Source organism: Trichechus manatus, unplaced genomic scaffold, assembly GCF_000243295.1.
Source record: "Trichechus manatus latirostris isolate Lorelei unplaced genomic scaffold, TriManLat1.0 scaffold00036, whole genome shotgun sequence".
In the NCBI taxonomy this organism is placed as follows: Eukaryota; Metazoa; Chordata; class Mammalia; order Sirenia; family Trichechidae; genus Trichechus; species Trichechus manatus.
The window spans coordinates 2,677,243-2,699,392 of NW_004443972.1; the positions used below are offsets into that span (position 1 = coordinate 2,677,243).

The 22,150-nt window shown below is 36.1% G+C and overlaps 1 protein-coding gene across 1 annotated transcript in view; it reads left to right on the top strand.

Moving 5' to 3' along the window:
* The window catches only part of ACVR2A (activin A receptor type 2A), a 96,257-nt gene extending 75,559 nt beyond the window's left edge, over positions 1-20,698 (top strand). The window contains exons 5-11 of the mRNA XM_023730370.1: positions 3,110-3,253; positions 5,404-5,547; positions 6,649-6,794; positions 8,692-8,806; positions 11,767-11,905; positions 15,194-15,324; positions 16,960-20,698. Of these exons, the coding sequence (XP_023586138.1) occupies positions 3,110-3,253; positions 5,404-5,547; positions 6,649-6,794; positions 8,692-8,806; positions 11,767-11,905; positions 15,194-15,324; positions 16,960-17,154 (1,014 nt within the window). The 3' untranslated portion in view covers positions 17,155-20,698. The remainder of the gene's footprint in view (positions 1-3,109; positions 3,254-5,403; positions 5,548-6,648; positions 6,795-8,691; positions 8,807-11,766; positions 11,906-15,193; positions 15,325-16,959) is intronic.
* The last annotated feature ends 1,452 nt before the right edge of the window (positions 20,699-22,150 follow it).

Sequence of the window (22,150 nt, forward strand, 5' to 3'; positions counted from 1 at the left end):
TTAATTACAGTAATGATCCTTAGTGGTGGGGGGGGGGGGCTTTTTCCAGCTATTGTCGTTTGTTGCTTCCCATCACAATGTGTTTTGGTGCCATAATTTTCATGTACAAATGGGTAAAGCAGAAGTGTAATCAGAGCCATGTTCTAATGTGTACCTTTTTTAGCTTTGTAAAATAGCATGAGTATTGTAAGAGAACTGCAGGCTAAGAGAAAGTTTTCAAGAATTATGCAATCCTTATAGTTGCCCAGAAAAGTGTTTTTTTTTTTTTTTTTATGTAGCAGGACAAAGGACATGTTTTATGTATAACATCAGAATGTTGCTCTCAGTTATGAAGTTTAAATTTGTCTCCCAAGGCATTTGAATATTTTAAGGTATAAACTTTTATTCCTAGAGTCAAGTATTAGTATAATGATGCTAATAAATTAAAAATCATTTATAATATTCTTAGATTATAGGATAAATAAAACCTAGATATTAGAGATGCAGTTATAAAACTTTTATAAATACAAATATAATGAAGAGCTGAAGACTATGAAATAGAAGATTCTAGTATAAATTTTCATTTAAAAAAACTAAAAGGTATATTGATTAGTGTTATAGATTTATAGTTATAATCTATGTTAAGAAGCTACTTATTTTTGAACTAACCTCTTTAAATATTGTAAAATACAATGTAAAATTACATTAAAAAATATCAGTTCTAAAAGTTTTGACACTGTACAGGAAAGTGCCTTTCAGACTTTTTTTGTCATTGAAAATAAGCTAGTGTTCTCCTTAATTTAAGCTTCTTACTTATAATTTTGACAATGGTGTGTTTTCTGACTGTTACGAACTAATGTTGACTATAATTGTAACCTCATAAGGAAGGAGAACTAAGACTTCCTTCGAAATAATAGGAGTATAGAAACTTGCCCAACAGAGCCTTGGACATTTATGGAAACTTTGAAGTTTATCTACGCGTTTGGAAAACGTTTAATGGTGTATATTTTTTCTAAACATAGACATTGAAAATTATTGTATGTTTCCTAAAATTAAGGTTAATGTTATCCTAAAATTGTATTCTGAACTGCATATTCTGAATTTGAGATGCAAATTAAATCATCTGAATCCTATTTTGTAGATGAAATCATAGTCATGTGGTTGGCACCCATTAGAGCAGAGCGTGGGTAATGTGTATGTTATCCAGAGAGGCATTGTCAGCCCTTGTCTGAATAGTTCTTGGCATGCCTGTTTGGAAAACTATCTTTCCCACTTCTCTCTAAAGGAGGAAAATCATCGACTTCACAGTTACTTAAAGCCTTTCAAATTGATCTTTTTTTAATTTAGCTTAATTTTTCCTTTATATGCAGTTATACGATAATTCTTGGACCTTGTGAACTGAATGGTTTTCTTTGCCTCCAGAAGAGTAGTTTTCAACCCCCCCGCCCATCTACACATTCATATGTGCAACATACTCTTTTCAGTAGAATCTCTCATTACATGTAGAGATACCAGTTGAGGAGTGGGGAAGGGAAGGTATAGTATTGATGAAACCGCTCCACAGATTCTTGTGCCCTTCCATCCCCATCCCAATGAGAATCATAACTTCAGAGACCATACTTCTGTAAGATTTGTATCTGATCTCCTTGACCTGTCACTTAGCTGTACTAACCTTTCATGTTTTAAATGCGGGAAAGAAAAGCAACTTTTGTAGACATTTTTTATAAATATCTGAGGTTGAAATGAGTCACAGAAAATCTTCTAGTTTATCTTACTGCTTTAAAATAGGAATTCTCAAACTATTTTATCAAGATTGTCTGCTTTAGTTTAGAAGAAAGTGTGTATCTATCTTAAGTAGTACCTCGCAATGTTTCTGTTATTAAGGGTCATTCTAATGTAGATGTCAACTTTTTAAACTCCTTGAGTAGCACCAGTGGGCTGAGAGATGTCTCAAAGGAACACTTGAGGCATTAGAAGAGGAGATAAAAAGAAAGGAGAAGAGAGGTGTAGGGATACATGTACTGATGTAGGGTGACATAACATTTAAAGGTGTCTTAGGTGTCACCCATGTCATAATGTCTGTTGTTCTTGTCACAGAAATTTTAGTTCCTCTTTACAGTACTCATGCAGCCCTTGAAACATTTTTATTGCTTTTCTTTGGATGCTTGCTTTCCAGGCTTTCTACAATATATAGTGCTTTAGTTGCAGATATTGAACTTATGCAGTGCTTTCAGTGAAGGGTTACCACTTTATATGCTTTGTATAGGGAGGATTCCCTTGTGATTTTTAAATGCTGTACTCCTATTTATAGACTGTATTTATTTTATTTATTAGCTATAGTAGTACACTGCTTTTTTGTTTACCTTACCTTGTTACTTACTATGATGATCATATAGTTCCGGATTATTTTTTGTACTCTACTTGCCATTCAGCCCCAGAACACTAATACTGTTTTTTTAAATCTCAAATCAGTTTTGGGAAATAATTGTAAGCGCAGGTATGAAGTGTTAATATGTTGGCAAATTAGAATAAACCGAACACTTTGGCTGTAGCAACGTTAACTTCTACATTTCTTTTATGTGAGTTGTATTGGATACACCAGGCTACATACAGTGTGTTTGAGAATGCCTATGGTTGTTTCTGAGATTAATGAAGAAAAAATTTAAAGTTGAGGAAAGTAGCAGATTTTGAGGAGAGACTTACTATGAGTCATTGCCATAATTTGCTGCTTCTGGAACTTTTAAAATCTTCATCCTGTAAGGAAGTACAAATTGAGTGAAACCAATGAAACACTGTGAGTAGTATCCTAAAATTCACAGAGAATCTTAGTTGGGAAAAGTAGTGAGACTGGATAAAAAAGATGTTAGATTTTTTTCTCCTGCTACACATATATAGCAATAGTGCTGAATATGATTATGAAAACTCTTCATTCAAGTTGCCTGCCTTGGGATCACTATAGATGATTGGTAATGCTTGAGAACCTAATTCTGGCAAGATTGAAGTTAATGTCTTCTGTATGTGTTTACTGTTTCTGTCGATTGATTCTTTACATACTCACTTTTTTCCTCATTTTCAGAGCTAATATGTACTTGTGCTGCTTATTCACAGTATTGTTATTGTTTATCTGTAGGATCCAGGACCACCCCCACCTTCTCCATTACTAGGTTTGAAGCCACTGCAGTTACTAGAAGTGAAAGCAAGGGGAAGATTTGGTTGTGTCTGGAAAGCCCAGTTGCTCAATGAATATGTGGCTGTCAAAATATTTCCAATACAGGTATGTTTATTGCAGTTTTTTAATCTGTATATATGTATTTTAGAGGACGTAACTGGCTAGGTCATTATAACTCAGAAAGATTCTGAAAGCCATATATTTCAAGGTGATTCTGGTGATACTGGCAAAAGCAGTTAAACCCTTTTTTGTTTGCCTTTTCATCTGAGAAATGGAATTATTAGAACAACAATCATTTTGTTTGGAGTGATGGCATTACAATAAATGAACTTATAGGGGATATTTTACCAATAAAAATTCTACAGAAATGCTAAGATGAAAATTCCAGTAAAAAATATAACTCATTGTCTAAGTGGTTAAATTTTAATATCTCATCAGCATATCTGAAAAAGCAAACAGAAGTGAAAAGAGTAGCGTGCTTTGTTTTAGAATAGCTGTTTTGAGGTATATCACCAGGCTCTGATTTGTTTTCCTACTACTTTGAGTGTTTATATAATCATTTCAGTTTTTGTTTAGTGAGTTTTCAAAGGCAGTGAGTCAAGACTCCAAATGATTGGTTTACTGTTTAACTGGTTTTCTTTTAAAGGGCCCTGGCCTTCTCATTGGGCCCTGGTGGCACAGTGGTTAAGAGCTACGGCTGCTAACCAAGAGGTCAGCAGTTCAAATACACCTTGGAATCCCTATGGGGCAGTTCTACTCTGTCCTATAGGGTCACTGTAAATCAGAATCGACTTCAACAGCAATGCGTTTTTTTGGTTTGGCCTTCTCATAAAACCATGGTCTTATGCACTTCTGAGGGATTCTTATGGTTTGTTTTGTTCTGCTGCTGGGATAGGTCTATGATGATTCTATCCCCCTGTCTTGCCTATAGGCAGCTGCAGCTAATAATGTGCATAGTACTGAGATCTTGGCTAGGCCTGGTGTTGAAGGCTTTCTAGAGTGGACAGATCTCATTATCTCTACACGTACGCAGTGGATCTACTGTATTCCAAAGTTATTGCGTAATCATTTTCTCTGTCTTAATATAGCTACATTGCAGCCTTCTTGGCTCCTGAAAAGCCTGTTTCTTAGAATCTCTGAAAAAGTTTATTCTTTTTTTTTTGTTGTTAGCAATACAGATGCTGTAGACTATAGTTTTCAGAGGGAGAGTCTATTCTGTTGTTGTAGGATACATAAATAAGATCAGGGAAGAAGTTGTTACATTGTGTGGGGAAGATTAAAATTTAGGGAAAGACATTTGGATGATATTAAGAGTAACAGCCGTGATAACAGTAGCTAACATTTTACTGAATGCTTTTCTTGTGTCAAGTACAGGTGATTTACATATATTAGTGAGAACTACTATATGTGCATATGTTACATATATACATATAATACAACATTAATATTCACAGCATATAATATAAGACGGAGTACAACAATCCTATGAGGCAGATACTACTATCCTCATTTTACTGATGAGGAAACTGAATGATCATGTAACTTGCCAAAGGTTAGTGGGAGAGCAAAGGTTCAAACTCAGATAGTTTGGATCCAGAGGGTTCCTAACCATTATGCTATGATGCCTCGCATTTTCATTATGCTTTCATATTGAAAAGAAACAAATTTTTTATAAGTAGATGTGTATTAGAATGGATCACTTGCAAACACAAATGAATACATGGTGTTTTTAATGATTATAATACATATTTACGCCCCGTTACACTCTCATTCACTTCAGGGAATTCTAAAAATTTTGTGAAGAATGTTTGAAATTATATCAGTCATTGAAAAAGGATTTGTTTTCGGTCTAGATGAAGAGATTCTACTTGAATTTCATCTTTCAGGGACATTATTTGAATAGAAGCAACAAGTTATTCACACCATGGTGAAATTACACTGTAGTACCAACTTGTAAGCAGAATCTGTTGTCACTGTAAGGTAGAGAAACACAGCATTTCCAATCAACTCTTGTATATACAAACTAGAAACACAGAAAAGTATATTTTGAGGGAATGAGAAAGGGCAGGCATTTTGTATGAAACTATTACCTATTTTCAGTGTGTTATTAAAACACAAGACAAAACAAAAGAAACTTTTAATACTTAGCTTTATTTTTTAAATTTTGTCTAGCATATATTTGAGTAATCTCTTAGACATGGTTTATTTATCTCTATTCTTTGTGTTCTTACTTTTTTTTTTTTTTTAAACTCTAGGACAAACAATCATGGCAAAATGAGTATGAAGTCTATAGTTTGCCTGGAATGAAGCATGAGAATATATTACAGTTTATTGGTGCAGAAAAACGAGGCACCAGCGTCGATGTGGATCTTTGGCTAATTACAGCATTTCATGAAAAGGTAAAACTGCTTTCCATTTTAATTTAGTAAAATCAGGGTTAACCTACCTACCTAATGTTGGCTACGAATCCCTCAGACTTGTTTTTCTGGAGATGGTAGGTTGTTACAGTTGATTATTATTTAACCTGAAAATACAAATCACTCTTAAGTAAAAATCTATTTTAAAATATAGTTTATTTTAATAAAAGACCAAAGATGGTAAATTTTTCACCTAACCCTCTACTCATATATCACAGGCTTTCCTTCGTCGCTATTTTCCTGGGCTGCAATTACCTCTCTTAGTGATACAAACACTTACTTCAGTGTAACCAATTCTTAGTAATTTTCATTCATCACTTAAGATCCATTTTGATTTCATGAACCTTTTTTGAATTTGAATTTTGTATCTTAAAACTCCTTAATTAGCCTAGCTGAGTGACAAAGCCAGAGTCAGCAAATTTATCTAATATTAGATCGGTCACTACCTTGCAGGTAATTATCACCAAAACACACTTGCTATTTTGCCTTAATTTTTCTACCTCAAGAGTTAGTATGAAAGTACTGTTAATGAAGTTGGAAGTTGCGTTCTCCTTGGTAATAGGTTTCATCATTGCCAGGTGTAAGTGGCTCCTTTTCTTCTCTGTATGTGGACTTTCTTCATTCTTGGTCAAAAGAATGGCAGTAATCTCTAGAGGAGGGATACTTTATATTAGTTGTTATGTGTAGGTCTCAATTTTGTATTCTCTTAGTTATATGATATAACATCTTTATAGTCAGTATAGTTTAACTTCTTAAACATTTTCTTGAATTTTAGATTTTCAGCTAGTCTTTTTTTTAAGATTTATTTTCTAAATAGCAGGAGCTTGACCAACTGTGTTTGTATAAACCCTTGAAGATAAGTGGTATTCTTTTTCTGGTGAAATGTTTATTACTGGTGAATTCGAAGGAGGAACCTTGCACTATTTCAGAAAAATTGCTTTTTGGGTATTATTATTCACTGAAATGGAAGATATATTGCCTTCTATAACTTTTTAAAAGTAAAAAGGAAATTCTCCATATACAGGTGGCTTTTGTCAAGAGCATAAGTTTGTTTTTGTTTTTGTTTTTTTTTTTCTTCTTTAGGGTTCACTGTCAGACTTTCTCAAGGCTAATGTGGTCTCTTGGAATGAATTGTGTCATATTGCAGAAACCATGGCTAGAGGATTGGCATATTTACATGAGGATATACCTGGCCTAAAAGATGGCCACAAACCTGCCATATCTCACAGGTAGAGCTAAATTTATATTGTTTTCTCAGATAACTCAGTATTTGTTTATTATTTAAACTTTAATCCCCTGGATAAAATTTCTTTTTTCCCTAGATAAGTAACCATGCTATCAGAGGCAGTTGATTTCCTTTTGTTTGTAAAATCCGCTGTGATATCGGACAAGAAGTATTTTGGATAGTGTACATATTAACAACATCAGTGAAGTTTACTTATCAATTTATGCTTTGTCTCTTTTCTGAAAGCATGGTTAAGAATGAAAGTATATTTTCTCTATCTTAAAGGAGAGAGGAATTTGTTTTACCTCAAGATGATTATAAACAATTACAAGGGGATGAAACTAAGAAGAGACTTCGAGTATCTTTTTTGCTTATGTTTTGAATGACCATATGACCATTATCTGAGCTAATCTGGAGGGAAGCATCATTTGAACAATTCGATTTGCTTAATGAATTGCCTTTTCCAAGAGAAATAGTACTTACCAAACTCACTGCCGTCAAGTCAGTTCCAACTCCTAGTGACCCTGTAGGACAGAGTAGAACTGCCCTATAGGGTTTCCAAGGAGCAGTTGGTGGATTCGAACTGCCAGCCTTTTGGTTAGCAGCCAGATACTTAACCATTGTGCCACCAGGGCCCCAAGTAGTACTAGACCCAACAATTGTCATACCCTGGAAAAGGAAAATGGTAATTCCCTTGAACATGGGATTTAATTTGTCGTGTGTATTTAACTTCCTTGAACATGGAAATCAGTCATTCAAAGATCGTTGTTTTAAAAGTAGGCATTAACTGATTCATTCATCAAATACTTGAGTGCCACCAGTTGGAATTTAGGTGGTTGGGAGTCATTTCTTTTAAGCCAACTCTAACATAGATTCTGTTTTTGCAAACCTTAAGTGATTTCTACCTCAGAAATAGCTCCCCTTTCTTCTCACCTTCATACATACATTTAGACTGCTTCTTCCTGGATTTTTGCTAGGGAACTAATGCTTTTGAGCCCCCAGAGGAGTCCCTGAAAATCTTTGGGGTCTAAAGCTGATTGTTTTTTTGTAGCATTTGTGTATGTCTACATGTTCCTCCTTTATCCCACTCTTGGTCTGTCTGTGCACATAAATGTAACTGTTGCTCATGGCATAGACGTACCCAGCTAGGGTATAGTAATCTCTGGGATAGACCTGTTGAGGCAAGTGTGTAGCGAAGGATATCTGATTGCATTCATACTATTGCCCTTTTCAGAACACTAGGATGTAGCTGGGGCAGTGTATGTTTTTGGTGAATAGTTTCTGTTAGGCATTCCTAGTGATACATTTCTAGTGAAGGAGACATTCTACAACCAGGTGGAAGAACATAAGAACTTTTACAATAAGGGACCATTCTGAAACGTAGGCTTGTACCAATAGATGGAAGGTCCTGACTCAGCTATTTTTTTAAAACTTTTCTTTTTTTTTTTTTTTAATTTGATTTTCTTTGGGAGTTAATGTGACTTTACTCTGAAATATTCTTATTCTCTTAGAAAAACAACAGTTCTGAGATTGGTGGGTGGAGGTGACATAGATAGCATGTTGTTAGTTGCCATCAAGTTGGTTGCAACTCATAGATGGCAGGTAGGATGGACAACATTTTTGGAACGGCAACTCTTTATAAAACTGCTTTATGGGCTGGTCTCTTTGTTATTGTCTATGTTATGAATAGGAGTTTGTCATTTTACTCTTGTGCCTCAGGCTATGTGGGGACTTTGCTTAAATTTCTTTTTCTGCCTCTCCCTTTCTCTGTATTTTATACTTTCAAATAACTATTCTTTCATAGCATGCATATTCTTCCTCTTTCCCACTTTCAAAAATAATTTTTTGAAAGATAACTTGTTTAAACTCAATTTGAGTATTTTGTCTTTCTGTTTGCAAAGGGACATCAAAAGTAAAAATGTGCTGTTGAAAAACAATCTGACAGCTTGCATTGCTGACTTTGGGTTGGCGTTAAAGTTTGAGGCTGGCAAGTCTGCAGGCGATACCCATGGACAGGTAAGGAAGATAACTCTAAAATGAATGAAAAAATAAGCTTGTTCCCTGTTTTCTTAGAATCAGTCTAAATTGTTGTTGTGGTTATTAAATCAGCATTAATATAAACTTAATTTCTTAAGTGTTGTACATTAAATTTTCTGAGGAAGACATTTTCATATGGTGGTACAGAACTTTTGGGACACTCAGGTGGTTCAGTTCAAGCAGTTCATACAACAACCCAGACAGATGACATGGCCTTCTGCTTTTAAAACTTACCAAAGAAGAATCTAACCCCTTTTAACAGGCCTCATGCTTGTGAATTCTTGTATCTGACCTAAGTATTAGCTCAGTAGTTTTAACTTGTTAATTGTCTCACCATCCTAAAAGGAATGGAGGAATAATCAGTCACTATTCTTGCTACAGTATGTTAAGATCCCTTGCCCATTTTTCCAGACAACAATTGATAGTTTCTTGATTCTTGCTCTTTGTTTCATTAATTCTTTAATCAACTTCATGACTTTTCTCCAAATTCTCTCCAGAGCTCAGAGCGCTTGTAAAACCCTGAGTGAGGTGCATACCTCTTGTCTAGGTCTGCACCAAGAGAACTCAGCAATGGGTACCTTTAGGAAGGCCAAAGGGGAAAAGAACAGTACCCATACTTCTATTCTCAGAAACTGTGAGGCTAGGAAAGGTGTTTTCACTCCTACTAGATCACCTTGTAATCAACAAACCAGTTTGACTGGTTACACAGCCAAATGATTCAGGCTTTGGCTTTATCATTTCTTCATCTTTTAAACGGTGCTAATTACTTGGTCCGCTTATTCTCAGCTTTTTTCTTTTTTTTTTTTTTTGCAGTGTGTCCTGTTGACCCCAAAGAACAGTTATTAACAACAAATCTTGGCAATATTGACTAACAATTTAAGAATTTAGTTTAGAGCAATAGTCAACAGGTATACAGTTCTAGAAAAGTTGACACCAAACGTATTTGGGAATGAGAGCAGCTTTGTGGAGTGTATCACTGAGATGGAGATTATTTGGGAAGCCTAGGGATGAACTTCTGAGCTGATTGTATGATTGACTATTAGAAGACCAAATTTTGGCAATATTTTCATCCATCAGTTTCTCATAACTACTCCTCCCCTTTTTTAACGGAAAAAATTTGATTGGGACTCAGTCATGCTATCTTTTAACTCCTGCACGTTGGGTTACATGATAGGTAAAAATACCTAATTTTTTAACAACCACAGCAGTGGTTCCTTGACTTTAGATTTTACAAACCAGAAAATTTCAAAGATATATCAAGGGACTTGCATGCTATTGCACATTTTATGTTTTACAAGGAAAGTACATTGCGGTAGAGATTTCATCTACTAACATCATCAGTTTATAAAAGAGAGCACATTTTACACTAAAAGGTAGGTAAGCCATAATCTTATGATAAAAGAAGTACTTTAGCTGGAATAAATTTACCTTTATGAGAAACGTAGGCTTTTGGAAAACACTCACAGTACAATTAAAATACCAATTCTTCACGCAAATTACATGCCTTCTATGTTTGTTTGCCAGCCATCCCCCCCCCCCCCGCGTGATGTATTTTCGTAAGTGTGCTATGCTAATTGTTTTTAACAGCAACATGTAAAACAAATTGGCATAGCAGAGTTTATGAAAATACCTCGTGGGAGGAGGGTGTGGTTGGCAAACAAATATAGAAGCTGCACGTTATTTGCATAAAAATGCAGTAGTTACTTAAAGTAGCAAAACAAAGCTACTTTTTTTTTCCTCTTTAAAATGTTCTCTGTAGTAAATGAATTAAAAACTTGAACTTTAGTGTCTCAGTAATCTGTCTTTTTTTTTTAAACATCTCTGTTACACATATGGTGCAGTGGTTAAGAGCTCGGCTGCTATCCAAAAGGCTGGCAGTTCGAATCTACCAGCCGCTCCTTGGAAACCCTGTGGGGCAGTTCTACTTTGTACTGCAGAGTCACTATGAGTCGGAATTGACTCGACGGCATTGGGTTTTGTTTTGTTTTTTGATTACAAGTATATTTGCAGATAATGGTCCAACTTTCTAGGGTAGAGATCACAGTCACCTAGGGTAGGACCTCGTTAGAAATACCAACACCAAAGCTGTTCCCTAGATCTGCTAAAACTCAAGTAGATTGTGGTGTACCCAGCTCTCTCATCAATATCTCTTAAGTATTTATGTATAAGTGTTGTCAGGCACCAACCAAAGGTAGCTACCATAGTTACAGTACTGAGAAATACCAAATTGTTAGGGACAGGTATTAGTAAAGGACTCCAAGACAGAAGAATTCATGAATAAATAAATACATTTTTAAAATTTATCCGTCATTTACTTAGCTAATTGTTTTTTAAAAAATGTTTTGTACCATGTTTTTGTAATACGGAGAAAAAGAAACCCTCAAAGAAAGAAAGTTTTTTTAAAAGATACATTTCAAACAGTACAGGTGAAAAGTAATATACAGCTTCGTTCTCTATTCCGTCTTTTTCCCCACAAACAACCACTGTTCAATTTCTTATGATTCCTTCCAGGAGGAAAAAAAAAAAATCTGAGACAGCATCTATATATGTTGGTTGGTATATTGTTTTTAAAGTGTATCCATAAAGGATCTTACTACTCCTACTGCTTTTGTTTCTTGTTTTTTTCACCCAACAATATTTTTGGAGATGTTTCCATATCAGCACCTGTAGATCTAGCTCGTGTTTTTTTATGAGCTGCATAGTCCCATATTTGCTTAAGCAGTCCCTACTGTGGATGTTTTGGTTGTTTCAAGTGATTTGGCTGTTGCATTACTTGAAATGGAGTAAATATCTGCGTGACCCCATAGTTTGATAGTCATAATTTAGTTACCTTACCTGGTATTAGAACACATTTCATTTTCTTTAATTCTTTTTACAAAATCATAAAATGTTCATAAAGTTAATGAATGAGTACTGTTTACTTTCAACATCTTTTTCAGGTTGGTACCCGGAGGTATATGGCTCCAGAGGTATTAGAGGGTGCTATAAACTTCCAAAGGGATGCATTTTTGAGGATAGATATGTACGCCATGGGATTAGTCCTGTGGGAACTGGCTTCTCGCTGTACTGCTGCAGATGGTAAGGGAAAAATATTTTTAAAAAGATAAACATATGCCTACAACACATGTATAAAAAGGGATGATTATGCTCAAAATAAAGGTAATATTTTAAAGTATAATTTTTTTTTAGACTCTAGGATGTAGCTTACAGAGAATTCAGGAGACGGGAGCACAGGGTGGGGCAGGAGGGGAAGTGCGGATCCTCTGTCATTGCCAGGTGTTTTGCTGGGCACGTCACATACCTTCAGCTTATTCCATAAAACAGCTTTGGGAGTAGTAGTTATCTCAGTTTTACCGATGAGGAAATTGAAGACTCAGAGAGATTAACAGAGTATTTTGCCTAAAATAGCCTTGAGCTGGTAAATGGTAAAACCTAGATTTGAAGCTCGGATTAACATGTGGGAAGATGGCTGCTGCTTTGGTTAGGTCATGAGTCCCCAGTTTCTAAAGTCGGCTCTTGTCATGAGAGGAAATACTTACTGAGTGGGGGGCTTTGACTGCCTCCTAGGACATTCAGGCTGTGAGTCAGTTGAGTACTCAGGGGATGCCAGCGTATACCCAACGAACCAGACTGAACTTAGTTTAGTTTGTCCTCCATGACAGACCTAGAAGTACCCGTTTGGAAATACTACAGGTTAAATTCTGCCTCCTTAAAGCTTTGAAGGCCTGATCCAATGCTGACATTAATGTGCACGGTAGTCACATTCCCTAGCACGGAACCTCAGATTCTAAAGAGCTCCTGTTCTCTGTTCTTGTTTTTCAAGTTCTCGTTCAAGTCCTTTAAATGTGTGTCTTTTTAGGAGGTGCGGAGAGTTAAACTTGCATACTGAATTCCTGGTGTGACAAAACTAAATAGTGTGTGCTAGGTACTCTGCCTTTAGTGCTCCTTCATAAGGTCTCTACTCTGTCTCCAAACATATTGCAGCACCTTTTTGGATGTGAGAATGTAAGGAGACTTCCTGACTACTAAACTCCCAAACAAATGTAAATTAACTTGATCTGGTTGTTTTATTTTAATTTATAATTGCCTAAAAACTACCTGCTGATTGTCAAAGATCATAGAAGAAACTGTGTTGAATATTTAAAAAGCTGTAACCAGCTTAACCTATGTTAATAAAAATATTTTATTTGCTCTGAGTACTGCAATAGTTTCAGTGTAGGCCAGACGACTTCTGGAATATGAAATTTGATCCGGGGTAAGTACTGTGCTTTTAAAGGCAACTTAGTAAGAGTGCTCAGGAATGGGCAGCTATTCATTCTTCCAGGATTGGGGCCCTGGTGTGGGAGTGGACCCAGAACCGAAGAAAGGTTGAAGCAATTTGGGGATAATTTTAGCTTGAAGTCTATAGGAAGAAGAGTAAGCTGTTCAATGTATTTTAGCTCAGAGTGGAAGAGGAAGTATATTTTTTTGTGTGTGCATTTATGGAAGCAGAACTAGGTCAGGTGGCAGATGTTATAGGAAAATGTATTTCATAAGAACTTTATTTGTATGAACTCTCCAAAGCAAACTATCCATTGGATTAGGTGTTATGGGGGTGTTCATAAAGCCTTGTCCTTAAGTAACTTACAATTTAGTTGATTAAATATATCCTGGACAATTAACTCTAGAGTAAGGTAGATGTGAATGGTCTAGCTCAGTGTCTGGTACATAGTAGTTATTCAGTAAATGTTTTTGGGTGAATGTAATACCTGAGGAATGTGAAAGAATGTTCTAGGAGTTTAGAGGAGTGAGTGAGAAATTACCTTTCGTTGTGGGGAAGTGGGATGATCAGGGAACTTTTTATGAAAAAGGAAAACAGAAGGGTGCACGTTGACATTGCTTAAATGCCTTATATGTGCTGTTAGATACTAAGTTAAACGGAGTTCGGTTTTTAAGACAGACATTGGGCGGAGGGGACTGTGTGAACAACATTGCTAAAGTATTTTGTAATTTGTTGCTGGCTAATGGCTGATGGTTAAATTCAGTGATTGTCTAACTTTAATGTGTGTGCTAAACTCCTTTGGAATCTTACTAAAATACAGACTGTGATTCAGCAGGTCTTGGGGTGGGGCCTGAGGTTCTGCATTTCTTACAAGGTCCCAGTTGATGCCAATGCTGTCGGACTGTGGGCCACACTTTGAGTAGCAAGGATTGAACAGACACGTTAAAATGTCAGTAGTCTAAGTCACTGGACGTGTCCAAGCAGAGACTGAGTGCTCAGCCTTCAAGGACTCTTAATATTTGGAGAGGGTTGTGTTAGGCAGTCTCTTCATGATTCATTGTTTATAACTTGTATTCTGTTCAGGAGGAGTTACTTTGTTTCAGGGGCTTGAACAGGGTTTATGTCTATGTGCACACATACCAACAATCATTAAAATTGCTCATTAGTGATCTGTTTCTGTCAGTGGGAGATAGTACAGTGATTAAAAGCACAGATCTTAAAATCATTCAGATGGATTCAAATTTCAGCTCTACCACTTAATAGCTGTATGCCCTCATGCAAATTCTGTAACGTTCCTGAGCTTCTTTCTTATTTGTAAAATAATGGTAATGCCGCTTTCACACCTGTGAAGATAACATGCACATAAATAATACATACCAAGTTCCTGGTCAGAATAAACGCTCATCAAATATTAGCTATTATTAACCTCTAAAAGCATTTTCATATATATCTGAGTAGGCCTAAGAAGAAAAGAATTATTTATGTTGTTCAGTAAATCGTTTGTCTGTGAAGGCACATTCTGACTTGTTGGGAACCCTGGTTACATAGAGTGTGTTTGTGATTTAAAAAGAAAAAAAAGTACTTTTGGCTGCTCTTGTGAGGGCAGAAAGGAGGTGTGACTTTGAGGTGTTTAACTCCTCATGTGGAACATGTCTGGGGTTTGGGTGTAGCATGGAATAAAGATGGTTATAACAGATTGAACCCCAAGTCCTCAGAGAGGAAACACTGCTGTTAACATTTTGATATGAATTGCAAGCAGGAATATGTACCTTAAAGGGGTATTATTTTCTTGATTTGCAAATACTGTTGCCTGTGTCCCGCATACAGATGTAGATGGGCATTACTGGTGCGGTAGATCAGAAAGCCCCTTACACAATCCTTAATGGGCTTACAAGCCAAATCACAGACCTTTTATTTTCTCTAAATTAGAGTTTGAGTTACACTGTGGTATAATAACAGTTGAGAGTACATTTCTCCCCTGTCATTATAACATGCAACAGTTGAGAAAAAGGTGATGCAGAGTATATTTTAGAAAGTTTGTACAAGTTTGAAAATCAGGAAGATGTGAATTAAAGTGATCTTTTTTTCCTTCTTTTACATTTCAGGGCCTGTAGATGAGTATATGCTGCCATTTGAGGAGGAAATTGGCCAGCATCCATCCCTTGAAGACATGCAGGATGTTGTTGTGCATAAAAAAAAGAGGCCTGTTTTAAGAGATTATTGGCAGAAACATGCTGTAAGTTATACAGTTAGCTTTTCATTTGAAATTCCAATAAAACACCCTTCAGAGGAATGACTTCTCTCTGCATATATCTCTTTTGGGAAGATTTTCTGGGGAGGTGATCTTCATATGGGACATTTTGTACTAGAGTCCTAGAAGGAAGAGAACTGGGGCTGTCAGTATACTCATGGGGAGGTCGTGAAGTCATAGAGCCTTAGGAGGCTCTCATCTACGTTCCTGTGCAGATTAGCATGCCTCCTGTTTGGTGGAGAGCTTCCCAGGAGAAGGAATACTGACCCAGAGCCTGCAGATAGTGGGGTAACGTGCCATTATGATGCCATTTTAAAAAGCTTATTATACATTAAGCACCCAGTAGTCTTCTCTCCATAGGAGTTTGAGCCTTTTGATTTGGGATTGGAAGAATTTCAAGTTCTTAAAAATGCTTTAACGCTAGAAACTAGGCAAAGGATGAAATGGTATTGCGCTGGTCGTTTGGTCTAGATGTAACTAGAAACATGGGTAAACAGGTAGAGAATCCTCAAGGATGGCTGTCTGTCATGGATTGAATTGTGTCCCCCAAAAATGATGTGTCAACTTGGCTAGGTCCTGATTCCCAGTATTGTATGATTGTCCATCATTTTATGTGATTTCCCTATGTGTTGTAAATCCTATCACTGTGATGTAATGAGATGGATTAGTGGCAGTTATATTGATGAGATCTACAAGATTAGGTAGTGTCTTAAGCCAGTCTCTTTTGAGATATAAAAGAGAGAAGCGAGCAAACACATGGGAACCTCATACCACCAAGAAAGCAGTGCCGAGAGTAGAGCACATCCTTAGGACCTGAGGTTCCTATGCTGAAATGCTCCCAGACCAAGGGAAGATTGATGGCAAACACCTTCCTCCAGAGCCAACAGAGAAGAGAAAGCATTCCCCTGGAGCTGATGCCCTGAATTTGGACTTGTTGCCTACTAGACTGTGAGAGAATAAATTTCTCTGTTAAAACCATCCAGTTGTGGTATTTCTGTTATAGCAGCACTAGAGGACTAAGACACTGTCTGACCATCTTTCTATTTAAATGCAAGCTAGAAATGCCGATGTGAACTAAGAAAATAATAAAGGGTGGTCGATTCCCCTTTAGCCTTAGTTTTGAGTCCAGTTCAAGGGTTAGCTTTGAAATAACTTGGTTTGTGAACAACAGAGAGATTTTTGGAATTAAAAAACATATATTCCTGCTGTGATAGTCTTCAGTGCTAACCTCCCCCTCCCCCAGTTTTTTTTTTCTCTGAGCGCTTTTCTTCATGGTCCTGCACACAATAGATGTTTAATGAAAATGAATGTTGACAAATAATATCAAACATGGTTGATTTTGCAACTTTTGTTGACTTACAGAAATAGCCATTTCTTTATGGCAGTTCTGTTTCCTGATTTATAAAACAAACAAAAACCCACTGCAACTGAGTTGATTCTGACTCATAGCAACCCTATAGGATAGAGTAGAACCGCTCCATAGGGTTTCCAAGGAGCAGCTGGGGGGTTTGAACTGCCGACCTTTTGGTTAGCAGTCTGAGCTCTTCACCACTATGCCACCAGGGCTCTGTATTTCCTGATAGAAAACAAAAATTGCTCTGTGTTTCTTTTTCGTTTTAGGGAATGGCAATGCTCTGTGAAACAATAGAAGAATGTTGGGATCACGATGCGGAAGCCAGGCTATCAGCTGGATGTGTAGGAGAAAGAATTACTCAGATGCAAAGACTAACAAATATCATTACCACAGAGGACATTGTAACAGTGGTCACGATGGTGACAAATGTTGACTTTCCTCCCAAAGAATCAAGTCTATGATGGTTGCACCATCAGCACACACTGAGAAACGAGACTCTGAACTGGAGCTGCTAAGCTAACGAAACTGCTTACAGATTATTTTCTGTGTGAAATGAGTAGGATGTCTCTTGGAAACGTCAGAAGACCCTCATTTAAAAATGGGGCTCTGGGAGACTTACTGCATTGCCTACAGCACAGACGTGAAGGACATGAGACTAAGAGAAAAGTTGCAAACTCTATAAAGAAACTTTTGAAAGTGTACATGAAGAATGTGGCCCTCTCCAAATCATAAGGACCTTTTGGACCTGGCTAATCGAGTGTGTGAAAACTGACATCAGATTTCTTAATGTCTGTCAGAAGACACTAATTCCTTAAATGAACTATTTTTTTTTTAAATCAAAAACTTTTCATTTCAGATTTTAAAAAGGGTAACTTGTTTTTATTGCATTTGCTGTTGTGTTTCTATAAATGACTATTGTAATGCCAATATGACACAGCTTGTGAATGTTTAGTGTGCTGCTGTTCCGTGTACATAAACAAAGTCATCAAAGTGGGGTACAGTAAAGAGGCTTCCAAGCATTACTTTAACCTCCCTCAACAAGGTATACCTCAGTTCCACGGTTGCTAAATTATAAAATTGAAAACACTAACAAAATTTGAATAATAAATTGATCCATGTTTTGTAACAAGGTATTACAAATTCACTGTGTTATTTAAGAAAAAAAGGTAAGCTATGCTTAGTGCCAACAGTAAGTGGCCATTCGTAAAGCAGTGTTTTAGCTTTTTTGTGCTAGCTTGTAATTTAAGAAAAAAGTGCTGTTTTTTGAGATGAAAAACATGGTGTCATTTCTTCCTTCTTCCCACGTTTTAAAGTTTCATCTTATATCCAATTCCCAAAATATTGCATACTTACCTAAGTATATATATATATTTTTTAGGTGTGCTGTGTTTGGGGAATATTTGGAAATTTAAAGCATGATTTAAATTTTTTTAAGTGAGCTGTGACACTGGAAAGCTCTTCATTTTTATTCTTTTAAAATAGATTTTTCCTATTTATATATGTAAAATTGTAGTGTATTTCTTTTCACCAAACAGTGTGTGGGACATTCTTTATCACTGTTTTAGGATCACCTCAGGAAGTGTCATTACCCAGAATTCCTCACTCTCTGCTTTGAGACTTTTGACTTTATCACTATACTTCTGCTTGGTGCCATCTTGTCAGAGTAATATTTGATGTCTGTGATACGTCAAGAATTATCCTAGGATAGAGATTTTGAATTTAAGCACAGATTTCAGATGTTACTGCTTTAAAACAAATCAGGGATAACAGTTAAACTTATGCAATGACATTTAGAGGTAACCAGTGTTGATATAGACAACATAGCCTAGCTTCCTCCCCAGAATTGCTTTTACAGCTAACTCTGATATTAATTTAGGATAGTTCATGCCTTATCCTTGCTAGGAAAATGGAATTGATGGTAGGTAGGTGCCAAAGTGCTTTTCAAAACGTTATTATATTAGAATATAATTGGATTCTTCCTCAAATTTATATAGGCCAAAGTAAATCATTAATTTCCTAAATTTTAAGATTACTGATCAACAAATAGCCAGTATTATGCTATCTACTTTTGTCAGGTCATTTCTAAATCCATACATTAATTTTATAAAATAATTTTTTACATGTCACTAGCAGGAGCCTCACTGTGAATGTTATCATCAAATGGTTATTTAACCACACAGTACACACTACATTTTACATATGATATGCACTTAATCTCTGGGAATAATATATTATTTATAATAAGACATAGGTCAACAGGCTCTAAGCAGGGAGGGAAAGAAGGGTAATAGCATTGCTGTCTGTGTGCCACACACCATACAGAACTGCTTGTGCTCTTGGTCACATATGTACCCAAGGTTTCATTGTATTCCTAAGAATTCCCATTTCAATGTTGAGTTCTCTTTATTTCAAAAAGTACATGGTCTCTCAATTTCTTGATTTGGTTTTGCTTCCATTTTGAAACAAATCAAGGGAACGTATTGAGAAACGTGTATACAGGAAAATTGTTCATCTCCTGAAGACTAATTTCTGTCGTAAACATTTAACCCTCTTTTTTAGTTTTAAAAAAAAATCAAAACAAAGGGATATTATGATGAATATGTTTGGCTTATGTGAGCACTAGAGATAAATTTTCTAAACCAGTTATTCACAATATAAAATGTTTTCTCTTGGTGTTAGAAAAAGTTTTTTTTAGAAATCCTGGGTATTGTACTTAACTCTAGCTAACCAATTTTAAAACTTGTATCCTTTTGAGAACTATGTTAATAGACGAATACTTTTTCTAAGCAGTAAAATAAGAATGTTCCAGTGACTACCTGTCCTGATACCTAGTCTTGTTAAAACTTTTTTTTGCAGGGCATTTTAGTGTTTGGTTTACAGTCAGCGCAGATTGGGCAAGTTAACAAAAGTTTGAGCTAGGGATAGTGGAAAAAAGAAAGATCAAAGAATAAGAAAAACCGTGACTTCTTTGTTTTGGGGTAAACTGAGACCCCAGTAACTTTTTCCTCATGTGTATGGTGCTCCTCATGATTAGTCTTGTATTTTGCCTTTCTGATACCCATCAGAACTGCTGCTCTAACTTATACTCTTTACCTTGCTCAGATCTCCATGTGAGGATTGCTTTATGATCAACTGCCATAGGACTGATGGATTAACCAGTGTTTGGCTTTATTCGAAGTCTATGCCCTGCCACAGCTCTTGTATGTATTTTAGATGCTAGGAAGTTTTTAGCATGTGATGTGTGATTCTTGTTTGGATGTTATTACAAGTACCTTATGAATTCCAGAACAGAGACTGTGCCTCAAAATTGTCTGTCCCGTGAACTTGCACTATCTTTCATGGTGACATTTTGAAAATACAATCAGGAAAAAAACCAACACCTTGGAATTTAAAAATAGAATCATGTTATGAAATTTTAAGAGAATCTCTCCCCCTTTCCTCACCCTTAACATCTACATTTAAGTAAAACGCAGGTGGTAGGGAAAAAACCCTGGCCAGATGGTAGTGTAGTGGATTAAACTGATTATTGTTTAAAAAAACAAAAAATGCTTTGCCACAGATATTTTCCAGTTTCTCTTTTTTATCTTTTTTAAAAATTACTTTTTAGGAACATTTGGTATAATGTGCATAAAATTATGTACCGATTTATGAGCAAAATGATCCAAGTAGCATATTGATTGAACATCATTTACCTCAGATATTCAACCAGCAGTACGTTTTTTATGCAGTCTCAACCCATATCCTATTTGTTACCTCTCAATATATTGGTAAGCGATTATTTTAGCTTTACTCTGTATTTCTTGTCAGTGTTTTGGGCACAGGTTGTTGTACTACTGTCAAATCGTACTTGCTGTTTTTTCTGCAAGTATTTAACGAAAAGCTTAAAAAAAAAAAAAGACCCATAAAACCCCACCTTGGATAAGTGATTGTTAAATATTGTACAAATAAAATGTATGCTATCCCCATTCCACCCCCAGGTTAAATAAAAAAATGAATATGGTATGATTGCATATGCAGTTTTTCTTTAAAGAGGGGACTAGTAGCTTTGTAATGTATAGTGAGGCTTACACGTTGAGATTTCCAAGAATGAAACAAGGGAGATTTGTTAGTTGTGGCACTTCCCTCCATTGTAGTCAGAGCAGATTGTATTCCCACTGAAGTGTATGTTGGTCCTGCCAGTTGTGGAAGCCAAAGGCTAGCTGGCATTGGTTACCTTGTGTTTTCATATGGTAACAGAAATGTGGCTTAGGAAATACCATCATCAAGGATATAAAGTACACTTCCTGAACATGTATCTAGTTTACCAACTGAATAGGTAAGATTTGTATTCTGGTATCTTGACATAGGGGTAATTAGTGCATCAGGGAAGCTAACTTTCATTTAAATATTTTTTTTATGTTGTAAAGACTTTATCCCATGGCTATCAAAATGGGGGTAGAAAAGCTCACAGTTCACACCAATTAATTCTGTTTTCTTAGGGTAAGGGTGAAGGATGGGGCAGTACTTAGGTTACGTTGGTTGGAAAGAACCACCAAATTAATATGCAACCATGGTGGAACCTGCATGGAATACAAAAAGTCTGAATTGTTTTTTACCATGTGCTCTGCAAAACATTGATTCTTCCGGAAGTTAACAGATGTTATATAATATTATGGTACAGTAAGTTTGGACTAAACAGGTTATAATCCCTCAAAGCCTTTCACATCCATTTGCATGTAAATCTGGGAGCCCCCCACTCCCATCCTGTTTTTGGAGGGCCATCTGATGTGAACTCCTGAGTAAAAGCACTGAAGCCTCTGACACTATTCCTCACCTGCTTATCATCAATCTGATGACCCCAGGAGACACTCATTGGTTTTTGTTTTGCTGTTAAAAACCTACATTGCTTTTAGTGAGTATCTTTAAGCTTGTAAGTTTATTCATAGAAGTTTTCACTAGGGCTTTTCAGTTTTGGTTTTTATTCATGGTTTAAGCAATTTGAAAGACAAAGTTAGTTAAAAAGAATTTTTGTACATACATTTTAGCGTCTTTGTACTAGAGAGTATGTAAAAGGGAACATCAACATCCCTCCTCCCCTGCCAAATGTCTTTAGAATGTAGGCATGTATTTTTCACTTTTATGACTTTTCCTAAACCTATTTTTTTTTTAATTTGCTTTATAACTGTTTCATGTTTACCTCAATCACTGAAAATTAAAACCCACCTTAGTTTTTTGATCTGTATACCTGGATGTTGATGTATCTTCTGTAGCTTACCCATGGAGGCAGATGAAAGCTGTCAGCCTTTTGGTGGTATCTTAAGCAAATAAACATTTGCATCCCTTTAATCAGTTCATCATGTTACCCTTTAAAGCAGACAGTACTACCCTAAGAATAGTTCAGGACTTTTTAAAAAAGGATAATTATAGCTGAAAATGTGAAATCCTTGCTATATATTGAGACATTCCTGAAAAGTAAAT